Source organism: Alosa pseudoharengus, unplaced genomic scaffold (assembly GCF_046254945.1).
Source record: "Alosa pseudoharengus isolate Yale_2024_CS ecotype anadromous, Long Island Sound unplaced genomic scaffold, YU_APseudo_1.1 YU_APseudo_1.1_scf_11, whole genome shotgun sequence".
In the NCBI taxonomy this organism is placed as follows: domain Eukaryota; kingdom Metazoa; phylum Chordata; class Actinopteri; order Clupeiformes; family Clupeidae; genus Alosa; species Alosa pseudoharengus.
Window position 1 is genome coordinate 25,270,786 of NW_027468576.1, and position 23,010 is coordinate 25,293,795.

Here is a 23,010-nt window from a genome sequence, read left to right on the forward strand (position 1 = left end):
ATAGATAACATTTTGATAGTCAGATTTTCATAGTTGACTGGCCTGTAGTCTTTGTAGCTGTAGCTTTAACACAATTGAGACCTCTGAGTCAGCTGAAATATAAGTTCACAATTAGAATTGAAAATAGATGTCATTAGTCTAAATGATCAACGACTACCCAAGCACAAAATAAAAAAAACATCTGAAATTAAAATATATCAGAGAATAATGTGATTAAAAAGGTATAGGTATAGGCTACCATTCGTGAAGAAGTTATAAGTTGCCATTCAAAGGTTACTGTACAGTGGTAAAGGTACAGTGTCACAGTTGCATAATCAATAGAGATGAAAATGACATTTGTATCCGTATATTTAAGTTTCTCTTTCTTTTTTCCAGTACAATCTACAGCTGGTGTTTCCATTCTCCCTATTGTGTAGTTAGAGGTAGCCTATGATTGCAAAAGCCAGACTTAATTCTGTTCATGCAGATCTACAAAGTAAATTGGATTTTCAATAGTGCTCCTGTACTCCACAAACAACAGGGCACGGTTGTTATGGACACAGAGAAACAATAATTTTGCCAACAAACCGTATCAGTAAAGGAAAAAAAGAAAACCCCACTCAAAGTCGGATGGTCTACATCGAGCAGTCAACTCTGCATTTGCATAATTCAAGACACTATGACATGCACACAACCTCACACAGTCATCTGTCTGCAAACATAAGACGCCGGAGCTTCCAGGCCGACATATCTCTGATGGTAGCAATTGGTAGCGATGCCATCCAGAGAGGGAACCTCCTCTCCTCACACACTGACTGACAGCACTGAGTGCTAACACCCAGTGGAAATGACAGCAAGAAAGAGAGAGAGAGAGAGAGAGAGAGAAAGAGTGAGAGAGGAAGAGAGAGATTAAAAGAGGAGGAGAGAGGGGAGGAGAGATGGTGAGGGAGAGACAAGGAGGTAGAAAGGGAGAGAGAGTGCGAGGGATCAGAAAACATTATATATATATATATATATATATAGAGAGAGAGAAAGAGAGAGAGAGAGAGAGAGAGAGAGAGGGAGAGAGAGAGAGAGAAGCAAGAGAGAGAGAGAGAAAGGGAGGGGAAGGAGAGGGAGAGAGCAGGAGAGATAGTAAGGGTGGGGGTTCAGAGGGGGAGTGATAGGGCACATATTGAGGCCGGGTGATCCATGGAACAAAATGGTGGTGGTGGTGGAGGAGGTGGTCACGGGCTCAACTGGCCTCTACTGCATTTGGAAGGCCCTTTCATTTTCTCCCCGCGCAATGCTCCTCACTAGACAACACCCGCCAGCTCTCTGTCTCTCTCAGAGGCAGAGTAAGACAGTCCTCTCTCTCTCACTTTCTCTCTCTCTCTCTCTCTCTCTCTCTCTCTCTCTCTCTCTTTCTATCTCTCCCCCTCTCTCCATGCACTGCCTTATTGGGCTTCCTCAGCACCTGCATGCACAGCAGCTCAAGGCCCCTAATCACACAGATCTTATGTTTAGAAATCTCCTCAGTTTTTCCTCTCTCTGTTTTGGATGCACCTAAAAGCATTTCAACTAAGGACAACACACTGTGCGTCATACTTGTATGTTTGGCTTTGCATTGGATGGGTACAAGAGAGCATAGAAGTCACGAGGCATGTAATATGAATACGGTCAGCTCCGATTCTCTGAGTCAGAACTACTGGGGGATATTGCCATTGTTTTCTCTCTCATCTGATAGAGCTGTGAAAGGGCTGGTTTGGAAACATGAGTATTTAAATACTGAGATTAGTAGTACCTAACGCCCAGTAGCCCACTCTACCATTAAAACAATTACATCTGTAATCAGGCAGTGAAATGAATTGCAAATTGCTATTCATCTTCATAACTGTCACGTGTGGAAATTAAATACCTCTAGCATACCTCTATTTATCCCCACAAAGCTTAGCTATTATTCAAATCTTTTTTTTCATGGCTTTTAACATTCTTTCACACATAAAAATACACATACAAATGTACACACACAGCTGTAAATTATATTTAGCAAAGCCTAATTCATTTTGTTAAAACGTATGAAATGTCAGTTAGTCAGAAAAGTCTGTCTTGTATTAAACATACGCTTGCTTGCTGTCACCAATTTGTTTAAAACCAGCTGCTTAAGACAGGGCAAAGCTTTAACAGAATGTTTTGAATCTTGGAATAGAAATGCGTGGCATATATAATGCATGATAAACTGTTCCAGCATCAGAGGCGGCACACTGAAATGTCCTGTGCAAACAGACAAACGAGCTCATCTGCTCAACGGTTAATGATATAATACTGCACAGCAAAGCCTTATTACATATTGATCTATTCTCAACATGACAGACCAGTACTAGTTTGGAAGTTCGTACAGTTTTTGCACAAATACTGTATTACCCTTGGCCTTTAGCGGCAACAGACCGCGAATCTCCTTCAGCACCATGGACAGTGGTATGTTGCAGCCTAGAGGACTAGAGGCATATATGCCTGATGTGATAAATGCAACTTACCTCCTATGTCGGGTCGAAGTTTTCTATCATATTCTTTCAGTAAGTTGTTTAATATCTGCGTCGCATCTGTCTGATGACTTCTGGGGGCCAACATTTGGTTCACTGTCATGTCATCATCATATTCGTCCTCTGCTTCAAGTCTTTGAGAACTAAAAGAATACACAGTAATGGGATTATTCTAACAAACGAATTAGTTGTTTTAGGCACGAATGTGTGTCGGTCATCATTATGTAGACATGTATTTCAACTGTATTCATAAACTGCTTTCCCCTGTCAAAACTTATTTCAAGAATTATGTAGAAAAATACATTTCTTGCCCTAAATGCAATAATTAGACATGCATCGTATTTCCATACATGTCTGCCAGACAAGCGTGAATAAATCTGATACATTCAATTGCCTTATAAGAATGCATTAGTGCACTCTACAGTAGCATACAGTAGCCATTACGTAGCCTATCATATGTTGCATTGAATCAGAAACACTGAAATCACCACATAATATCAGTATGTCATTTTGCAAAGACAACGAACACCGTTTTAGAGCATGCAGACTTAGTGATAAACATTTAGTAGAAACACACTTTCTTCAACACAACATATCTGCTTGTTAACAAAAGAAATATTCTGTCGAAGTTAAGGTAGCAGAAATCTGCTGTTAACATAAGCATAGGCTACTTTGTCAGTACGCGCTTCAGAGAAGTGGCTCATCCGTCAGTTCATTTCCATTGAGTATTCAATTTAAGGAGATATTGGATGTTACCCTTCAAACATCTGATATGTTAAACAACAAAGTTAAATGACACGATAGAAAACTTTCTGGGATGATGGCAAAATAACATAGAACTTATAGACTACATATGTGTGACTGTGTAAATTCTCAGCAAGTGGAATAAACATCAACCCCACAGGTTCATGTCTTTATTTGTCATGTGAGCAAACCCCTTCTAAAACACAAAGGCAAGGTGAATAGCCCGCTTCACTTACCATGCACGGAACACGGAGAGAAGTAAGAAGATGAACACAATGTTTGTAGACATATTGAAATGAGAATGCCGGCTTGGATGAGACATTGGTGAAAAGGAACGCGTAGAAAAGTGATCCACTGATCCACTGTTAGTCCGTTCTTCCAAGACCCTAACTACAAAATGCGCAATTTACGCACACAGAAGGCAGTGGAGAGTAATCCTGTGAAGGAAATATTGCATGCGCATCAGACAGAGTCTATCCTTTCCCTAAGTTTGCTCATGTCGATAATGAATGATCTCAGATAGTTGACGAACCCCTCCTGCTCCTTGAAGTTGCACTGGCTTCGATGGAATCCGTTCATCCGTAGACATAGTGCCTAAGTCCATGGACATTTTCGCCCCAAAAACGTGTTCGTTGGAAGCCCCCTTTTTCCAAATGACGTCATTTGAACTAGAAGAGGCTTTCTCATACAATGTCATTACATTTGATATACATTTCTGCTTTTTAATGCTTTACGTGTCAGTATTTGGAAGATTCGGCAAGTTGCAGATATATTTTATGCTATGTCCACATCACTTGGAATGTGCTAGTTTGCGGTTGAAAGGGGAATGTTCTAGGGGAAGTATTGCGCAGATCATCTGCTTACTGTTGAAGACAAATAGTATTACATTACGATCTTTTAGGCGAAACTGCGCGTACGCATAAAGCATGATATTTGAACATGTTATAAAACGCGTATTTCAAACAGATGTTTACGCGGCTGTTTTTGTTTCCAGATGTCTGTCAGTAAGCTAATTGGGCTACTTGTCATTTAGTCGGATTTATAAATATGACATAGACTGTCCAGGCATGCGCACTTATTTCCTTGGAACCAATTGATATCTCAAAAAACAAACACCAGTAAGACGCGACTTTAGTAAAATGTCTACTTTATTAAGCGCATATGATGTTGTATAGCTTTGTAAGATGAAGGGAAAACATTTTTACTGATATTAGTGTGCTTCTGTTTTCAAGATGAAAACATGTGGTTTCCGTACCGCTCTACTATGTTCCCCAAAAGTTACACCCATTTTACATTTTCACATGAACCTACACACCACCATTACTGTTTTACGGGGATTACTTTGACAACCCAGGAAATGTCACAACAAGAAGTGATTTTCATCCGGTTCTCGTAAAAGATGTCCATGTGGGCTGCCAATCTCTCAACCTGTTGTTGTCGAAATGTTTCCAGGGGTCTGACAACACCACAAAGGCCATTCAACGCAGAACTGTACATCCAAAGAAGCGAACAAGTCGTTCCATAGACTGGCTTAACCTCCATGCCTGGATGTATGGTACAGTATCCTCTACTGGTCGTTTACAGCAATGCAGAATAAAAAGAAAGAATGAAAACAAAACTAGCCAAAACCAGAAGCAAAATATTATGATATTCCTCAAAATGCCTCCCGTTCCAAACTCAAGTTGTCTGGAGCAATATGCAGATAAGGTACGTATCTGATGATTGTGTTACAGTAATTAGGTATGAGATATCAATAAATCAGCAGAAAACCAATCCAGCAAATTTCCCATTTAATGCGTTGCCATTAGGTACTGTGCACAGCTATAGGCTACAATTTATCCAACCTGACTTAAGTGTAGGCTCCTCAAGTTTTAAAAACACACACAAAAAAAAATCTGAATGAAAACTATGAAAATGTTTCAAGACAAAAGTACTTTCTGTGTGAAATTAAATATGTGAAGAGAAAGGAGAAGAGGATGAATAAAGAAAATAATCATGTGTAATATTAAAAAAGCAATTATGCATGAACGGTTGTTTGCTGATATTCAATTATCATAACTTGTTGAAGTAGTTGTAACTCTATTGCTCTTGGGTTTCATGATTGTTTACATTACACAAAGGATATCATAGAGTTGGTTTGTTTTTTCTCCTATTGTAAATTAAAATCCCATACCATAACAATCTGAACAGAACAGAAAGAAAACTACAACAAAATGACACAATGCTCACACAAACAATCACTTTACAATGCAGCTGTTGTATAGATGGAGGATGAATTTCACCAATCTTTTGTTCAAAGCCTCTTGCAACTGGTGCTGCTGGCTACATACCACATGCGCATATGCACACACACACACACACATAACTGGTAGCATGAGTGAAAGCTTACACTAGAATCAAGTGAGAACATGGATGAATGGGCCAGGCAACTTAAGTGGGGCTAAATCCTGGGCAAACAGATGTGGCCCAGATGTTACCACCAAACAGAGAATGAAGCATGGGGACAGGCGGAGTCCAGTCCACTCCTGCTAGGGAGCTCTGGCCTGAATGTGTGTATGAGGGAACATGTGTGTGTGGAATGGTGTGGAATTGTGTGTAGGTGATGTGTGTGTGTATGAGAGAGGAGCGAGACAGATAGAAAGAGATAGAGTGTGTGTGTGTGTGTATGTGTGTGGCGTATAATCCCAAGAGCAATCAGGAGAATCCTTCCTCGTCTGCGACCATGCAGCTGATTTGCCCGGCGGCTGTTCCATTAGGAAAATATGATGAAAAGCTTCACGCAACAATCTCTTGCACCCCCCCCCCCCCCCCATGGTCCTGCAGAGTCCAGTCTGCACCGTTAAATATCAGCATTCTGTTCAAATCTCGTGCCCTACTGTCCAACACAAGGGGGGGTGGACGAGAGAGAGAGGGAGACAGAAAAAAACAGCTGGTGGTGAGAGCCTCCCTCTGACACTAAAGCTTCCCATTCTCTCTTCCTCCATAAATCTGAATGGGCGGGGAGAGCCCATTCCGGCAGATCCAATTCATACCAATGGACTCATTCATATTCCAGCACTTTTCATATCCCAGAGCTTCCATCTGCGTCAGAAAAAAGACAGGCCCTGGAAATCCCAGACTTTCACACGACCAGTGTTACTGGTATTACATTACAAATATATTATGGTGTGTGTGTGAATTTGGGAGCATTCACACACACACACACACACACACACACACACACAAAAGGACAAAAACACACAGACACGCACGCACACACAAACGCACAGCGGGTTTGGGAAATGGGAGTGTGAAAGATGAAAGCCATTAAAAAAACAGCAGCTCCAGTGTCACCTCGGGTGAGTACAAGAACAAGAGCACATGATCAGGAGAACATACGAGCCATGACTTTATTGCTTCAGACATACTGTAGTTATTCTCAAAGGACAACTGTACATGGGTTCCCAGAGATGTCACCGAAGGACACGCCTTGGGACTTTTAAAGCCCCACTGGGCACTCTTCAATTGACATCAGTTCAGTAGTTAAAATGATGCTTCTTTCCTGTGTTCAGTGCATTGAAAAGAGGGGTTGTGTGTGTGTGTGTGTGTGTGTGTGTGTTTATTTTATTTATCTTCAGCACAATAGTATCTCCCTGTGTAAGTTAAAAGTTAACAGGCACTCCATTTCCAAACCAAAATCCACAACAGAAGTTTTTGTTTTTGCTCCGGCCATTTGAATTCCCTTTGAGAAGTACTAAAGGGACGTTATGAGAGAGACGTTAACAGTTGTTGACTGGCTGACTCGGAGCACCGGTGTGCTTAGAAACATACAGTGTCAGCCACACTGACATACAGCCAGCCATACACAGCACCGTATGTTAGAGAGATCAGGATGTTTACCCCACTAGTACTCCTTATTCACATCTCAGGGTCCTGATGGGGTTTTATTCCATTCTAGAAACATGGCAACCCAGTAAAAAGCTGACTCTAGAACAGTTCTGGCCTTAAAGATGCAGTCCATGATTCAATGTCAGTGTCACTAAAGGTTGTTGATATTTGTGTCGCAATAGCCAAATATGAAACCTCCTTTCCGTGCTGCTGATGCATGTGTATGCTGTAACTGGGCTGGGATTGTTTGTAGCGCAGCACAAGCCACTAGGTTTGTTCCCCATGTACAGAGCCAGGACTACGTGAGGAAATACCAGTGTTAAAAAAAGAACATGCAGAACATGGAATGGGCAGCTAACAGACACGGAGGAGCAAATTGCAATTGACTGAATTGGACAAAAAAATGTATGGGATTATAATTGTAGACCGCACCTTTAATCTGGTGTGGATCTGCATCAGATTAGGGTCAGATCCATTCTAGAGTAGGCAGCAACCTGGCAAATTAGACCCAACAGACTCTTCCAGCAGATCACAACACTGGCAGAATACAGTATTTGTATGTTTCTATATTATTATTTTTTGCCTTAACCTTTTTAACTTTTAACACATCCTTGGAAATCACTGATTAGTAAATACAGTAGTTTTAATTGCAAAGAGTCAGAAAAGAACCTGGTGTAGAAAAGCCATCACATGTTAGGTACCAGAAGGAGCCTCATAAATAAGCGAAGGAGTTTTTGTTTAAGGCTTCTAATGGGTAAGATGTCTCCATTCAGTCTGAGAGACAGGCCCTTATCCCCAATCACCCCAGCCCCTCACCCCACCATACCATAGCAAAAGAAGGAAAGATACCCCCCCTCCCCTTCCCACCCCCACCACCCCATCAAAACACTAAAACTGTCATAAATAAGCAAGAAAGCGAGTAATGCCGTTACAAACGAAAACACAGTAGCTAGCGTTCCTACAGTGTACGTTATCACGCCTATCGTAACATGAGTGAAAGCAGCAATAGTAATAATGACATAAGAAAAGAGAGATTGTAGAAAATCATCAAAGCTGCCGAAGCCTGACCTACTCCTTTGCGTTGCTTGGACTCGGCTATTCAATACAGCCTCACTGATCCACTCGATTCTTCCTCAGTACAGTTTACCAATTATCTGGCCAATTGACCTTACAACCTTACAGTACAAGCAAAGCACACACACACACATACACACACACACACACACCCACACCATGATTAGGCTATATATAGTACAAATTATTTCAAATCTGCGATCAGACCTGTGACCACCCTGATCTCAAAGTACAGTATAGGGGGCTTATTAATAGTATTATTATCATTAATATTATTATTACACAATGTTTTATTTTTTTTACAAAAAAGTGAAATCTCAGAGGTTGCTGCTGTGGTGTAAATAATAAAGATGCAGCCAAGTCAGCCTCATCAGTATCTCAAAATGGCTAAGTTTACTGTACATATTTGAGGGGAACTGGGGTGGAAGCAGTCACACTGGCTTCATAAAAGGACACCGCTCTCTGCAGTTTTCAGTGCATATGTGCGGAGTTCTCTCTCTCTCTCATTCTCTGAAGGCAACGCAATTAGCATGGCTTTTTATCTGCTTGGAACAAAAGAAAAACCTGCAGTACTCCTAAACCCCCAGGACTGTGCAGCTGCAGTAACGTTAGCTGCTGTCTCTGAGCCGGATCTTGGCCACCCGTGTCCAGGGGACAGAGCCAGTTGCCGCTGTGCCTGGCACATGGTGTATCAGTATTAAATTCCGACAATAGGAGGCCTAATGCCCATTCATACAAAGCAAAGAATTACATACAATAACAAGCAGTTAGCAGAGACAGTATAGTAGAAAAAGAGAGGTTTTGCATAGCATTTGGCCGTGCTGGACTTTTAAACACTAACCTTTGTTTCAAAAGTAAAATGGGCAAAAATGTGGATGCCAAACGCTATGCAGTGACTTTAGTTTAGTTAAGTTTTGTTGTCTTGAAAGTGGATGGATTTTTTCCATTTGCAAACTGATTGTTGAGTACACTTGTTGACAATCCTCTAAGGAATCCTAGTATAACAGCAATATATAGAAGAAAGTCAAGGCAAGTATGAGAACAGTATTCCCATAGAGCTCTGATCATGCAACGTATGAAAGGCAGAAAAAAAGTAACAGGAAATCTCTCCATGTGACTGGTGAAAAAAGAGTACAGTATACAGCAAATAGGTGCCAGCCGTCATATCAAACAGAGGTCCAGTCAGTGGACAATATGGCTGTGAGGGAAATACAGAAGAAAGATAGTGACAGTTCCAGAGGGTTCCTTATGTAGGGGACTCTGCCCCTTTGATAACCGGCTCCCTGTTCAGGTAAGTGGCCCAGTAGACTAGGTTGAACGTTCCAAAAAGGACCGGAAACACTATCCTGGACATCTTGTCGATCTTGCTGACGCTATTGTAAGTCTTTTTCGGATCAATGGCCGGCGCCTTGGCCTCGCCGCTTTTCAGCTGCACGGCTGTGCTGTTGGAGATAGTCGAGATGGCCGTATCCTTGGTGATGTTCGGCGTGTAGTTCACACCGGCTGCGCACGCATTGTTGGGCTTCTTGGAGAGTGCCAAGGGATCCTTTCTCTGTCAAGAACAGATGAAAAGGCATTATGAAAACCCTGCTTGATTAAAACCCTTGAATGAAATGACACCAGAGGTCATAGAGACTGTGCAAAATGACAAGAAAACCTTACATAAAAGAATAGGTAAAGACATGGCGAAGGCTCAGAGAATAGATGTCTTGGATAACAGGTAATAGGATAAAGACTCAGGGAAATCAGTGAGTTCATTTCTCTATTCTTGAATAGAGGAGCATTTCAAGCAAGCAATATCCCAGGTGTTAAATTAGCTTTCCTTTCTTACAATTCACACTGAAAATGCAAATGCCCCTCTATATACCAACGTCCCACTGAAATGCACAGAATTAAACAAGCTTATCTTAAACCGACACAAAAGGGTAAACACTTAAATATGGACACCCTCTTCCTCAGGGTTTCCTGTTGTAGACCTTAGACAGCAGGCACTGGAGACTCTCTCTGATGGACAGCCCATGGGAATGACCTGGCCCTGTGCCTGGGACCAACGCAAACCTCACCCCCTTCATGCTGCTCGCCTATCGACCGTCCTCCATTTCACCTTCCAGCGCGTCCATGTTATCACTTCGCCAGGGATGACCGCCATGTGAAACCACTTACGTACCAGCATAGATAAATAAATAACCAAACAAAGCACCTTCAAAGCATGATGCTGTAATGGGAGTTGGTCCCTCATTGGCCAGCCCCCACCCCTCCTGCCAAACCTCACCTTGCTGGCATGGCATAGGGATGTGTCACCTTGATATTTAAAGGTCAGAGCTGAAACCTGCTGTCTGTACTCCTGCTAAGACCTGTGAATAAATAGATCCTCTCTGAAGAAAACAATGATAGGCAGCACTTTTTTGCATCCCTGCTAGGTGACCTTTAGTGGAGGGACGGGAGCTGTCCAGTGGCAACGTCCACAGCGAGACCGCCGTTCAGTCAGTTGCCTGAGTTTTAGCAAATCGGTATTAATCAGACCCTAACGGTGATTTATGGTCAAATCAAACTAAAGTTAAAACACAAAGGCAATTATATGAAGTGTGAGAATGGCTGACATTTAAGGAGTGTATTTTGAGTGTGGAGGCCGCCGTACACAAATGACATTGATGTTTGCTTGACTGGCATTTTACAAACACGTCTCCAAAGATGAAGAAAGAACAAAGTGTCAGTCTTTTAAAGCTCTTAGTGACAAAGGAGCCATATAATTATCTTTGCTGTTTGAATGGAATACAAACATGTTGTGCAACTTTAATGAGTAAAGCGGTGCATTGAAATTTCCTGGATCCTAGGAAAACAGGATGTGGTGCTATGTTATGTAAGAACACACACACACACACACACACACACACACACACACACCCACACAAACACACACAAAGATTTGTTCTACTTAGTTGTCAGGCATTTTGTTTGATAGATGATTATAATTCTATCACAGTGATTTCTAAGAGTTTACTTGACAAGTCTTTAAGATATAGGGGAAAAAATGAACAAGTTCCTTGTTTTCATCACTGCAACTGTCTTTGTCTTTCTTCAGGAAACTCCAAAATCACAGCTGTGTTTGATCATTAGGACTGATCCTCAGTATTAATGCATAAATAGCCTCAGACACAGACATGTATTATGCAACCTGGTCTGATCGTCTGGACCGGACAGCGAGAAGACGGTTTGGTATAAAAGTTATAACTCCAGCTGCTGAATTATTTTTATTCTAAAGAGAGAGTGGGTGGGATAAACAAGGTAATTGAGCATCTCAGCGCTCAGTTGAGAAACTGATGGTTCAAATCCAGACAAAAAGGAAAAACTATGACAACAAAAGGAATTTGGGCTTAAAAAAATCCAGGTCCAGATATTCCAGGTTGGGTTGAAAAATAATAGGCCTTTATTTGAAGGGGTTAGAAGCATGACAAGCACACAATTTCCTTCTGGTTCTGGGTTCCTTTTCACTCTGAAGAGCACTGGTGGTTTGAGAGACACAAGTAGCACTCCTGCCACTTCTGTCCTGTGATGCCCAGGCGGCTGGAAGTGGCCCAGTAGCTGTGTGCAAAAAGGCATCTCTGCTCGGCTTATCTGCTACTGTGAGTAGGGAATGAGTAGTCTCACCTTAGGCTGTTGTGCCTCCATAGCCTTCTTGCCATCCCACGCCCAGCTCCGCTTGGTGAAGTAGTTGACGGTGGCGAACTCGATGAGCGCGGAGAAGACAAAGGCGTAGCACACGGCGATGAACCAGTCCATGGCAGTGGCGTAGGCCACTTTGGGCAGCGAGTTGCGGGCACTGATGCTAAGTGTGGTCATCGTCAGCACCGTTGTCACACCTACAGAGTGGACACACACACACACACGCACAGCGGATCACTCAGAAAAAGGAGAGAAATCTGTGTGGACACTCATCCATGCATTTAACATGGTGCTGAACTTGGCCTCAGGCTGAGAAAGAGTTTTTTTGGTCCCAGAGGGAAGTTGTTCTCTGTGGCAACACTTTTCCACCAAGTGAATTTGCAGATACAGGCTGAAGAGTAAGCTAACCTAAATCCCTGGCACAAGGGATATCCCTAGCCTTAGGCTACCAGGGTGGAATTATCCCAGAATTCCTTTTACATGGACTGAATCATTTGTGTGTGTAAATCCAGGAGCGTTCCCTGCAGACTAGCCTTAGTCCTCCCTAACAGCCACTGGCATAGATTAGCTCTTTATTTTGTTTATCTATTTTTCAGTCAATTCTCATTTTCATTTTCATCAATAATATTGATGTGTTAAGCATAGTGATAACTGATGAGATGAAACGATGTACAACTTGGCTGCACACACACACACACACACACACACACACACACACACACAGACACAACCATGTGCGCGCACACACACACACACACACACACACACACACAGAGACACACCCATGCGTGCGCGCACACACACATCAACACACACCCACCCACACACACACTTGTGCGCATGCACACACCCATTCGCACATACACACACACACACACACATACGCACGCATGCATATGCATGCACACACCCATACACACACACACACACACACACACACGCACAGCTCTTAGTGGTCTCTCTCACTTTCGTCAACATGCTTTAACTGGTACTGACCAAAGACGGTTCTGGCAGGCACAGACTCCCGGTTCAGCCAAAAAGACACCTGGGACAGGATGACGGTCATGAAGCAAGGCATGTAGGTCTGAATCACAAAGTAGCCGATCTTCCGTTTCAGGTAGAAATGAGCCATCATTACTGTGTATTGACCTGGGGAAGAAAAGAGTAGGGCAATTTATTACGTTTTTTGTAACATCCATAACGCCAATAAAATGTGATGGTATGGTATGATGTGAATGATTACATCGAATTTGAGCTCTTGCTTTTTTTGGCTGAAAAAAACGTTTTGCACAAAAAAAGTTATCATTCACATCATAGAAATGCCAAGGCATTTCCCTGGCGTTATGGATGTGACAAAAAGTCAATTTTCCGTGCCCAGGAAAAAAAAAAAGAAAGACACAGAAAAGAGAGATGATTCGGAATGGATGTACATGTATGTAGATGATCATGTACAGACCACTGTTAGCACAAATAAATCACTACATAAGTAATAATAAATGTATGGAATATTTGTAAAAAAAAAAAAAAAAGAATAGGTAATGGGCAGTGGTAGCAAACAGGGCTTATCAGCGCCAACTTGTGGTCAGCAGTTGTCATTTTTTGGTGTCTTGGCCAGACAGAGGCAGCACTGTACAAGTTAAAACTGAGGCAGGAGGCAGAGCTATTCTACTGTAGTACAACAGCACCATGTAACGGTACACATGACTTCAGTTTGTTATTATAAATTTCTTATAAATCCTAATATCTTTTCAAAATTATTATTCCCAGCCCAATGGTTTATTGATTAAGTAGAAGTAGTTTTTAAATAGTGATACATTTTCCAATTTTCTAATCACACTAAACATTAAATTGTTTGTCACTTCAATGTGATAAACAGACTTCTTTTAATGAGGTAAATGTGGAGAAGGGGGGGGTCATAATTAGTTGTGGCTGGACATAGCATGGACTCCCACAGTAGTATAGAGTCCCTTAGTGTTTAGTGTGTCAATGAGAGGTAAATCATTAACGTGAATGAAAGACAAGACAGCTAGAGAGGGGGGAAAACCTCATATATCCTGTTAACCAAGCGAAGATTGCATTTGAAGCTTTTAAAAAATCCACTGGAGCCTGTGAGTCTGATAAACTATGGAAAATCCACTCATGACTGCTGCTTTCTCTTGGCAAAATCGGATTTTTCTGTCCTGCTAATCCCTTGTCACAATCTGCATCCTGCAGCTCTCTCTCCCTCTCTCTCTCTCTCTCTCACTCACTCACTCACTCACACATACACTCCAATCCCACTCTTTCAGGCCATGCCAGCAGCGCTCAGGAGAGCACTGGGAGCATCAGGAAAAAGAAGGAGAGCAAAAATCACAGGAAAAAACTAAAAAAAAACTCAAAAACAACAAAACTGAACAGACATGATCTTGGGACTTCTTACGACCCCTTCGAGCTGGATCACTGAATGAATGAGTCTAACAGGACCTGAGAAGGAGTCGAGGGAAAGTTTGGACGCAGGACAGGTAGGTAAGCATGCCCTCAGAGAGACTGGCACTGCTCCTGGCTCCAGCCCATCACCGCCCTGCCCTCTCATGAGGGGTCTCCAGTGTCTGGCAGTGCCCCGCTTAATAACAGCTGCCTTGCATGCTCTGCCCTGGGAGGAACGGGTTTGAGAGCCGGCCGCCAACATGAGACTCTGGTGGATTTTACTGTTTGGCTTCTGGAGTGTGTACGGCGAGCTACCCTTCATCGCGGAAAACAATGCCGCCATGCTGGTCAACTGGTGAGTAACTGGAGGCATCCACATGCATGGGCATGCTTTGTGTGTGTGTGTGTGTGTGTGTGTGTGTGTGTGTGTGTGTGTGTGTGTGTGTGTGTGTGTGTGTGTGTGTCAGTAGATGAAACTACTTCTCCAAAGTCTTTAGTGGTGAAGGTATTAAGTGCTTAATGTGTTAGCATGCTAAATAAACTTCCAAAGTGTGACACAAGGTGTCATTTTCAGTTGTCACACCTGATGCAAACAAGCTATCCAGGCTCTTCTGGATAGAACCTCTGATTGCATCTGAACATCAGGAGACCAGCACTGCTATATGTTGGCTTGTGCCTCTGTCTTGTGAGTTTAGCTGCCACTTTTAACTCCCTCACTCCCGTAGTATCCCTGGTGGAACTATTCCTGGCTGAGCAAAGAAGCTTTGCCACCTCAGATTAGGTCAGCTAATTATGGCATCCATACTCTCGCCGTACGTCTTCACTCTACCCTGGCAAACCTGCGCTGGCTGGCAGAGGCACGCTGTCATGTTGCAAGGCTCGCAGAGGGAGAGGCTGAGTGGCTTGGCTGACATTTGGGCTCTCCATTACCAGGCTATTTATCTCAGGCACGAGCTAAGAGCGGACCTGCGCCACGCAGTAGGATTCCCCCAACCCTCGATAGCCTGGCTCTCTCCATCTCTTGCCTTCACTCTCTCTCTTTTACGTCCATACGGCGGGTTATTATTTGATGAGGAACTGCATGCATGACATAGATTTCCCCATGACTCTCTCTCTCGTTCTTTCATTTTCTCCCTCTCTCTTGCATTCTCTATTTCTCTCATTCCCTCTTCTTTTACCCATTCTCTCTTTTGTTCTCCTTTCCTCTCCGTCTGTTTCTCTTTCTCACCTTTTTTTCTACCAGTCATGAAAAAGGAGAGAGAGAGAGCAAATGTGATAGAGCAAGAGAGAGAAAGATAGAGAATAAGATAGACAGTAAGGTGGAAGAAAGAAAGATGGAGAGAGGCATCAGGAGATTACCTCTTATTTGTATAGCATGCATTCCTTTGGCTGTGTATTCTGCTGGCTAGCATGAGCTAAGCGGCACTGGAGCACCACAGGGGGTGAAAGCCTGCTGGGTTAGCCAGGCTTATAGGTGGCCATATAGGCCCCATTACCTGGACACAGTAATGTCTGTCCTGAGCCAGTGGTAAGAGGCTACGGGGGAGGGGGGGAGGGGAGGGGGCAGAGAAAGCGTGGAAGCATTCCCATATATTCAAGGCTGGATGAGGGAAAGCCCACAGCCTTGCTCCAATAGCCCCCGGGTCTACTGGAGTGTTTTACTGTACCTCTTTACATAACTAAATTAAGCCTCTGCTGCTCAAACCGCACACACACGTACACACACACACACATACACTAGCACACATACACAGTAGGCATTCCTCCCACATGTCACCGAGCCTGGTTCAGCCAATCCTGGCAGTGTGACGTCACTGAGTAAAAGCACAACCGATGGGCCGGCTCTGGGATTAACCCTGCCGACTCAGTGGCTCAGGATAAGTGGATAAGTGTTTCTCTCTCTCTCTCTATCTCTCTCTCTCTCTCTCTCGTTCTCTCTCTCCTCTTCTCCTCCATCTCCTCTTCCTCCTCCTCCTCTACTCTTCCCTCTGTGGCCTTAGAGACAGCTGGCAGCATGTGGGAGGTGTTTTCAAATCCCACCCCTTCACACACTCACAAACACAGGCACATACATGCATGCACACAAACACACGCACGCACGCACGCACACACACACACACACACACACACACACACACACACACACACACACACACACACACACACACACACACACACACACACACACACACACACACAGACAGATTCATTTGCCATCTCTGTCTGGCTTGAGCTGATTTTTTTTACTTCTCACACAAGCTCATACTGGCACACAACACAAACAAAAAAGCAACAACTGCTTAATGACACTAGTCACGCAAATTTAGCCACCAGACTCACTACTTCATTTCACTTTGTGAATTGAGTCTGGGTTCTCTCCATTGGGAAATGTTTCGTAATGGGCATAGACGTGTTGTCTAACCCTAGGTCTAACCCTAGTGTAGACGTAGACCCAGCCTAACCAATCACATTGATCAGAGATTCCTAACGTTGCTTCCAACTTCGCCTAATCTTTACAAACTGATAATAAACCGCATTGGTAGTCAGGAAACAATGTGTTTTCCTTTTTGGTATAAATGTACACATTCTTCCGACTGCATTTTTTTATGCTTACAGGCCTTGCTACTACCCTTTACCACAGTCACTTTCGATTTCGAAACAAACATCATCCCGTCTCATCGCTGATTGGCCCGCCATCCTTGAAACGTAAATGCACTGAGAGGAGCCGGACTAGTATCAGTGAAATGAAAATGAACAGAGATATCAGGCGGATGGGGCCAGGTTAACGCAAATGCCTACATGTAGAAACAAATCCAACCTGAATTATTCTGATTCCAATCAGGAAATGAACAGAAAGTGCAGAAAGACAACAGGAAGTAACCTTAGCCCTAAAAAGCCCTTCTAAAAATAGCTGCGGCTCGCTGTGTGTGCTTTTGGCTGTGGCAGCAGGTTGTGCAGTAGTCAGGTGTGAGGGGGTTAGGGGGGGGGTGAAAGTTAGCATATTGCCTCTAATGCTGATTTGGCTTGCCGGCACTGAGAGACAGACCGGTGGAATTTTCACAAGGGTCAGGCCCTGGCATCCTGCAGCTGTGCTGTGCCCGTCTAACACCCAGGCCCGTACCCGTGCCTGCACCCGTGTGCCCACTTTACCTCGGCTGGTGGAGATCTCCTCTGAGCCAGCCGTCTGTCCGATCAGGTGGTACTGGTTGAGCCGCGAGCCGTCCTCCGCAACGACCACAGACTTGGCTGCATCTTCTGTCCACTGGTAAACAACTTCTGACACCGGGTAGGCATCTGGGGAGGGGTGGGAGGGTTAGGAGAACAACAACACTCCAGTTGAGTCCATTTCAAAGCCAGGCAGCTCAGTAACAGATGTGATGCATATACACCATCCAAGTCAGTCACCAGGGCGACATACTTCATGCGTCATACAAAAAGCAGAACTGCGCGAAGCAGCTTGGACACAACATGTTGTGCTTGAATGACATTCGTTTTTGTTTTGTTTAATGGGGGGCTACTAAATTGGGAAAGTGGGTGATAGAGACCCGGGGGGGTGTTGGGGAGTGCATCACTCAGAGAGATCTGTGTTTAAAGCGCTGACTGAGCGGGACTCAGGCTGCCAAGTTGGGCATTAAGAGCAATCAATTTGAGCTGATTGGATGGTGCCGCCGTTGCGTAACGATTTCAGGGTCAGAGGTGAAAGAGGTAAAGAATAACAGCCATTTCTGACAATCTCCCACTCCAGTGCGTCCCAAAAAAATAAAAAAATTTCTGATTTGCTCTCATGCTGAATTAAATTAAATCTATTTTTATCTCTGGCATTGTAGGCAAGGTTGTTTTAATCAGAACATCAGATAACTACATTCAGTTTAGGATGTTTTCATTGTTTTGCCAGCACACTGTTTATTTTTGTTCTGAAAGGTTGACAACAGGATTCAGACAGGATCAGCAGGATTCGAATATGTGACCTTTGGCATAGGGGTCAAGTGTTCTGCCAAAGCCATGTCTTCCTCTCATAATGACCTTTAAGTCCTACCTTCTGCATTCCCTATCCTGAATTGATCAATGAAGCAAGTTGGTTAGTCAGCTGAAACGTGTACTCATCATTCCTAAATCCTAAAACCTTTTCTTTCATTCCTAAATTCCAAAGCCCCTATAAAACCCACAAAGAATTACTATAAAGTACAGCACAGTCTACACTGCAATCGACTGCACTTCCTATTTCCAATCTGTCACAGAGGCAAGCAGTCTAGTTTAAATATTAGCTTTAAACAAACCATATACCCTAAGAAACTTAAGAAACCCTTTGCAAACATAGGCAGAGAAATACTATAGTTTTTAAATCACAATATATACTCTACAGTACTATGCTTCATATCAATTATGAAGTATACCATCAACGCAAAGTATATGTAAAGCATGACATACAATATATTGCATTACATTGGTGATGTACAACCCCAAAACAGAAAAAGTTGGGATGTAAAATGTGAATAAAAACAGAATGTAATAATCTTCAAAGCTCTTAAACTCATATTTAGTTGTAAAAAGGACACAGACAACATATCAAATGTTGAAAATTAAAAATTTGACTATTTCATGGAGAATATATGTTAATTTTTAATTTGATACCAGCAACATGTTTCAAAAAAAGTTGGGACAGGGTTAACAAAATGCTGGAAAAGTTGTGTAATGATAAAGAAAACAAAAGGAAGAATGTTTCACAACTAATTAGGGTAACTGGCAAAACGATTGGGTATGAAAAAGAGCATCCCAGAGAAGCAGGGTCTCTTTGAAGTAAAGATGTAGTGGTATTCAGCACTCTGTGTAAACCTGTGTGCACAAATGATGAAACAATGTCATTTTAATGCTTCTTAACATGAAATTGTGACATATTTAGGGAGTTCATCATCTACAGGACATAATATTATTAAAACATTCAGAGAATCCAGAGAAATATTTGCAAACAGGGGAAATAGCTGAAAAATAAATTGGATGGCCGTGGTCTTTTGGACCTCAGATGGCATTGCATCAACACCAGACCTGTCTCCAGACCTGTCATTGTATCGGCTCAGGAAAACCTCTAATAACCATTTGTCTATGTGCCCAGTTTGATACTCAATTCAAAAACTGTAGCCAAAATGTAACAGCTAAAATTGTATTGAGACATGATACAGAAAATACCACCCTCTTATCTGGGCCTGAGCTTGTTTAAAATGGACAAGTAACGTAGAAAAAAGTCCTGTGGTTAGACCAATCAAAGTTTGCCATTCTTTTTGGAAATCATGGACTCATCTGGGCTAAAGAGGAGAGGGCCTATCCAAGTATCCAACTTGTTTTAGTGCTCAGTTTGAAACCCAACATCTATGACGGTGTGGAGGAGCATTAATGCCTACAGCATGGGCATCTTGCACATTTGGCAAAGCACAATCAATTCTGAATGATGTATACAGGTTTTGAGCAACATTTACTGCCATCCAGGCAATGTCTTTTTCAGGGACGACCTTGAATATTTCAGGAAAACAATGCCAAAATGAATTCTGCACATATTTAAATAGTATTTATCCATAGAGGAAGAGTCCAGGTGCTAAGATGGCTGCAGTCCAGATTTGTCAAATTAGGTGCATAATGGAATGAAAAGCATGATTAAGAAAACTCCATACTGTTGAGCGACTGAAATCCTATATCGGGGAGTAATGGGACAACATTTCAGTATCAAAACTGTAGCAAATGGTCTCCTCAGTTCCTAAACATTTACAGAATTGTGTTAAATGAAGAGGTGAAGCAGCACAGTGGTATGCTCCCTTCCCAACTTTTTTTGAAACATGTTGCTGGCATCAAATACAAAATTAACATATACTTTCCATGAAATTGTCCAAATTTTCATTTTCAACATTTGATATGTTGTCTATGTCCTTTTTGCTGCTAAATATGGGTTTACGAGACTTGTATATTATGACATTCTGTTTTTATTTGCATTTTACACAATGTCCCAACTTTTTCTGTTTTGGGGTACACACAACAATATATGCTTTATTTCAGTCATGATGTATCTACAATACAATACCTAAGTCCATGATGTATACTCTGTACTACTATGCTTTAGCTCCTGATATATAGTCCAGGAGCTAAAGCATATAATATCATGTCTATGCTTTATATGAGTTTTGATGTACTGCACACGCTATAACCAAAAATTACTCCAGGAAGCAAGCTGATTTGGATAGAGCAAATATGGACTGAACGTATTTACTGTAGCAGATAGCTTTTTCAGGGTCAGCTGGTTTGTAAGTGCTGTTGAACCTCCTACCTCTCCCTGCCTGCACATCTTTCCCTCCCCCTCCTTCTCTCCCTCCCTCCCTCCCTCCATCCCTCCACTCCACTCCATCACGCCATCCAATCTCTGAGCCATTCATTAATCCCGCCACTCAAATGGCGGATGTCTCCGCTGCAATTAAGATTGACTCCAGCCATCCAGACAGCTGGATTAGACCCGCCCAAGCACTCTGTACCACTCACAACACACTGCACTACACTAAACCACACACACACACACAGGTCACATTTAAACATGCACTACATACACAGATGCACATTCTCACACACTACCCACCACTTTTCCAACCTTTTCTTAAACCTACTTCAAGTATCAGACTAGCGCCCCGTTTCTTCCTTTTACACACACACACACACACACACACACACACACACACACACACACACACACTGAATTGCATACACAAACATGAATATTTACATACTAGCAGACACAAACTCACATTCATTCATGGATACACATACGTTTAAGTTGGTGGATATTCCAGTATTTTAGAATGTCAAACAGACAATCACAGCTCACTGCATTGCTAATTGCACTTTATTTGAATTATAATTTACATTAGCCTAGTCTCCTTCTGCAGACTCAATATGGTTCCTTTTTCAAATACCTGTATAGCAGATGCTCACCCTGGTCAACTCTGTGCAATTGCAGTGCTACCAGAGCAGTGTGAAATTCTTCTAGATAGACAGCAAATTATGCTGATGTTATTCTTGGCCATTTTTAGATTAGGATTAGGATTTGAATTTCATTACAACTAAGTGAGTCCAACTACTCCATATGTCTAATGAACTAGCTATTGTAATGCATCCAATGATACACTTAATCAACTAGTTAGTTAGTTGGCAACTATTTTAGAGTTGATTGATTGATGAATTGTTGCAGCCTTAATTTACAAATACAAACACACACACACACACACACACACACACACACACACACACACACAGACACACACACACACACACACGCATAGATATAGGTAACATTTACTGAACCATTAACTTAGCCTGATGTAGTCATACTCAATTCTAGTCAGAATATGAGTCTGATACTGCTCCATTGGGACGTAATTATGGGGCGTGTTTCAACTGATACAGGGAGGGAATACCTCTGCACTCAATTGGATAGACCTAACCAATTAGAGCAACAAAATAGCTTACCGTGAGGTGTAGGAAGAAAACACACAAACCATCCTTCTTCTCCTATATCCCCTCCGTTTTTAAAAATAATTCTGTTGAACAGTGATATGTTAAACATGTTAAACAGCTGGGAAAGGCTGTCGCAAATCCCTCGAACAGGTGGTCAATCAGAGATTTCAAACGAACGAGGGAACATGTCGCAATGCAACAGCGCTGTTTTCCCTTGATGAAAGTGAAACCACGAGTTTTCCCACATCTCAACTTTTTGGCCAAAGTTTTCAGAAATAATCGTTTTCAGTGATACAACCTCATTAAATAATATGAATTTTCAATATGGGGTCTTAAAAGCCATGTATCCTTCAAGCCACACCGTTTTTGTTTCAAACATAAGCCTAATTTAAGCGTGCTCAAATGACGTGATAGACCAGGCGCTGTTGCTCACCTGTCCATCATCGTAAAGCCTGATTTGATTGGTCCGCCTGATATAGGGCGAGCATACTTCCACCACAATGAAGCAATGCCAGACCAAACTTCCCGACCTCAGTTGTGGGCGAGAAGTTCATTGCTAAGTTCGGAATGGCACCCAGGCTACCATTAACTGCTGAGGGCCCTCCAACTGTAGAACAGTGAGTAAACTCATCTGGACTTTTAATGGCTGTCGAGACATTCTGTATAACCCCACGCATTTGAGTGGGAACAGAATAGATGAGTTGGGACAGACTGAAGACTGTGAGGTTGTGATCTCAGTTCAGTTTGTAGTGCTTGAATGTGTGCTTGTGTGACGGATAACAATAAGTGTGCTGCTTCAGCAAGCACACTTAATTATTGAAGTAGTGCCCTGCTGGTGTACTTGTTGCAAGCTTGTGCACCAGAATATCAATGCAATAAGTACATTTCTGCCAAGTCTGCAGTAGTTAGGGGAAAGCTATTTCTTCAGGTGCTTTTCATATTACACAGCCATGCTGCATTAATGTTTTATCTCTCAAAAGTTCAGCTTGGTTGATATTCTAAACAAAATTTGGAGAGGGATTGGGAAAACCAAAACCGGACTCCCCAAGCGCAGGGGAGAGATAAGAGACCCCACATCTGGGGTATTCATTTCCTGATAAGCCCACGGATGAGGAGAACCAGAGAAGAGCATAATCAGCATCAAAGCCGCTATGGCAACACGACGCGCAGCGGTGCAGATGCTCTCGACCAGCGAGATCATATACTCAAGCACATGCTCTCTAAATATGTATTAGCCGGCTCTCTCCCAATCATGGGCACAGCCAGA

At 42.6% G+C, this 23,010-nt stretch overlaps 2 protein-coding genes across 3 annotated transcripts in view; both read right to left on the minus strand.

Moving 5' to 3' along the window:
* The window catches only part of gabrg3 (gamma-aminobutyric acid type A receptor subunit gamma3), a 93,915-nt gene extending 90,381 nt beyond the window's left edge, over positions 1-3,534 (minus strand). The window contains exons 1-2 of one of the 2 annotated variants that reach the window (XM_076277584.1): positions 3,494-3,534; positions 2,496-2,644 (exon numbers count right to left, since the gene is read on the minus strand). In XM_076277584.1, the coding sequence (XP_076133699.1) occupies positions 2,496-2,644; positions 3,494-3,534 (190 nt within the window). Of the gene's footprint in view, positions 1-2,495; positions 2,645-3,481 lie in introns of both variants that reach the window. The other variant, XM_076277583.1, reaches the window with a different exon arrangement.
* Positions 3,535-9,432: 5,898 nt separating this feature from the next.
* The window catches only part of gabra5 (gamma-aminobutyric acid type A receptor subunit alpha5), a 30,163-nt gene continuing 16,585 nt past the window's right edge, over positions 9,433-23,010 (minus strand). The window contains exons 6-9 of the mRNA XM_076277589.1: positions 17,406-17,549; positions 12,846-12,998; positions 11,835-12,046; positions 9,433-9,738 (exon numbers count right to left, since the gene is read on the minus strand). Of these exons, the coding sequence (XP_076133704.1) occupies positions 9,433-9,738; positions 11,835-12,046; positions 12,846-12,998; positions 17,406-17,549 (815 nt within the window). The remainder of the gene's footprint in view (positions 9,739-11,834; positions 12,047-12,845; positions 12,999-17,405; positions 17,550-23,010) is intronic.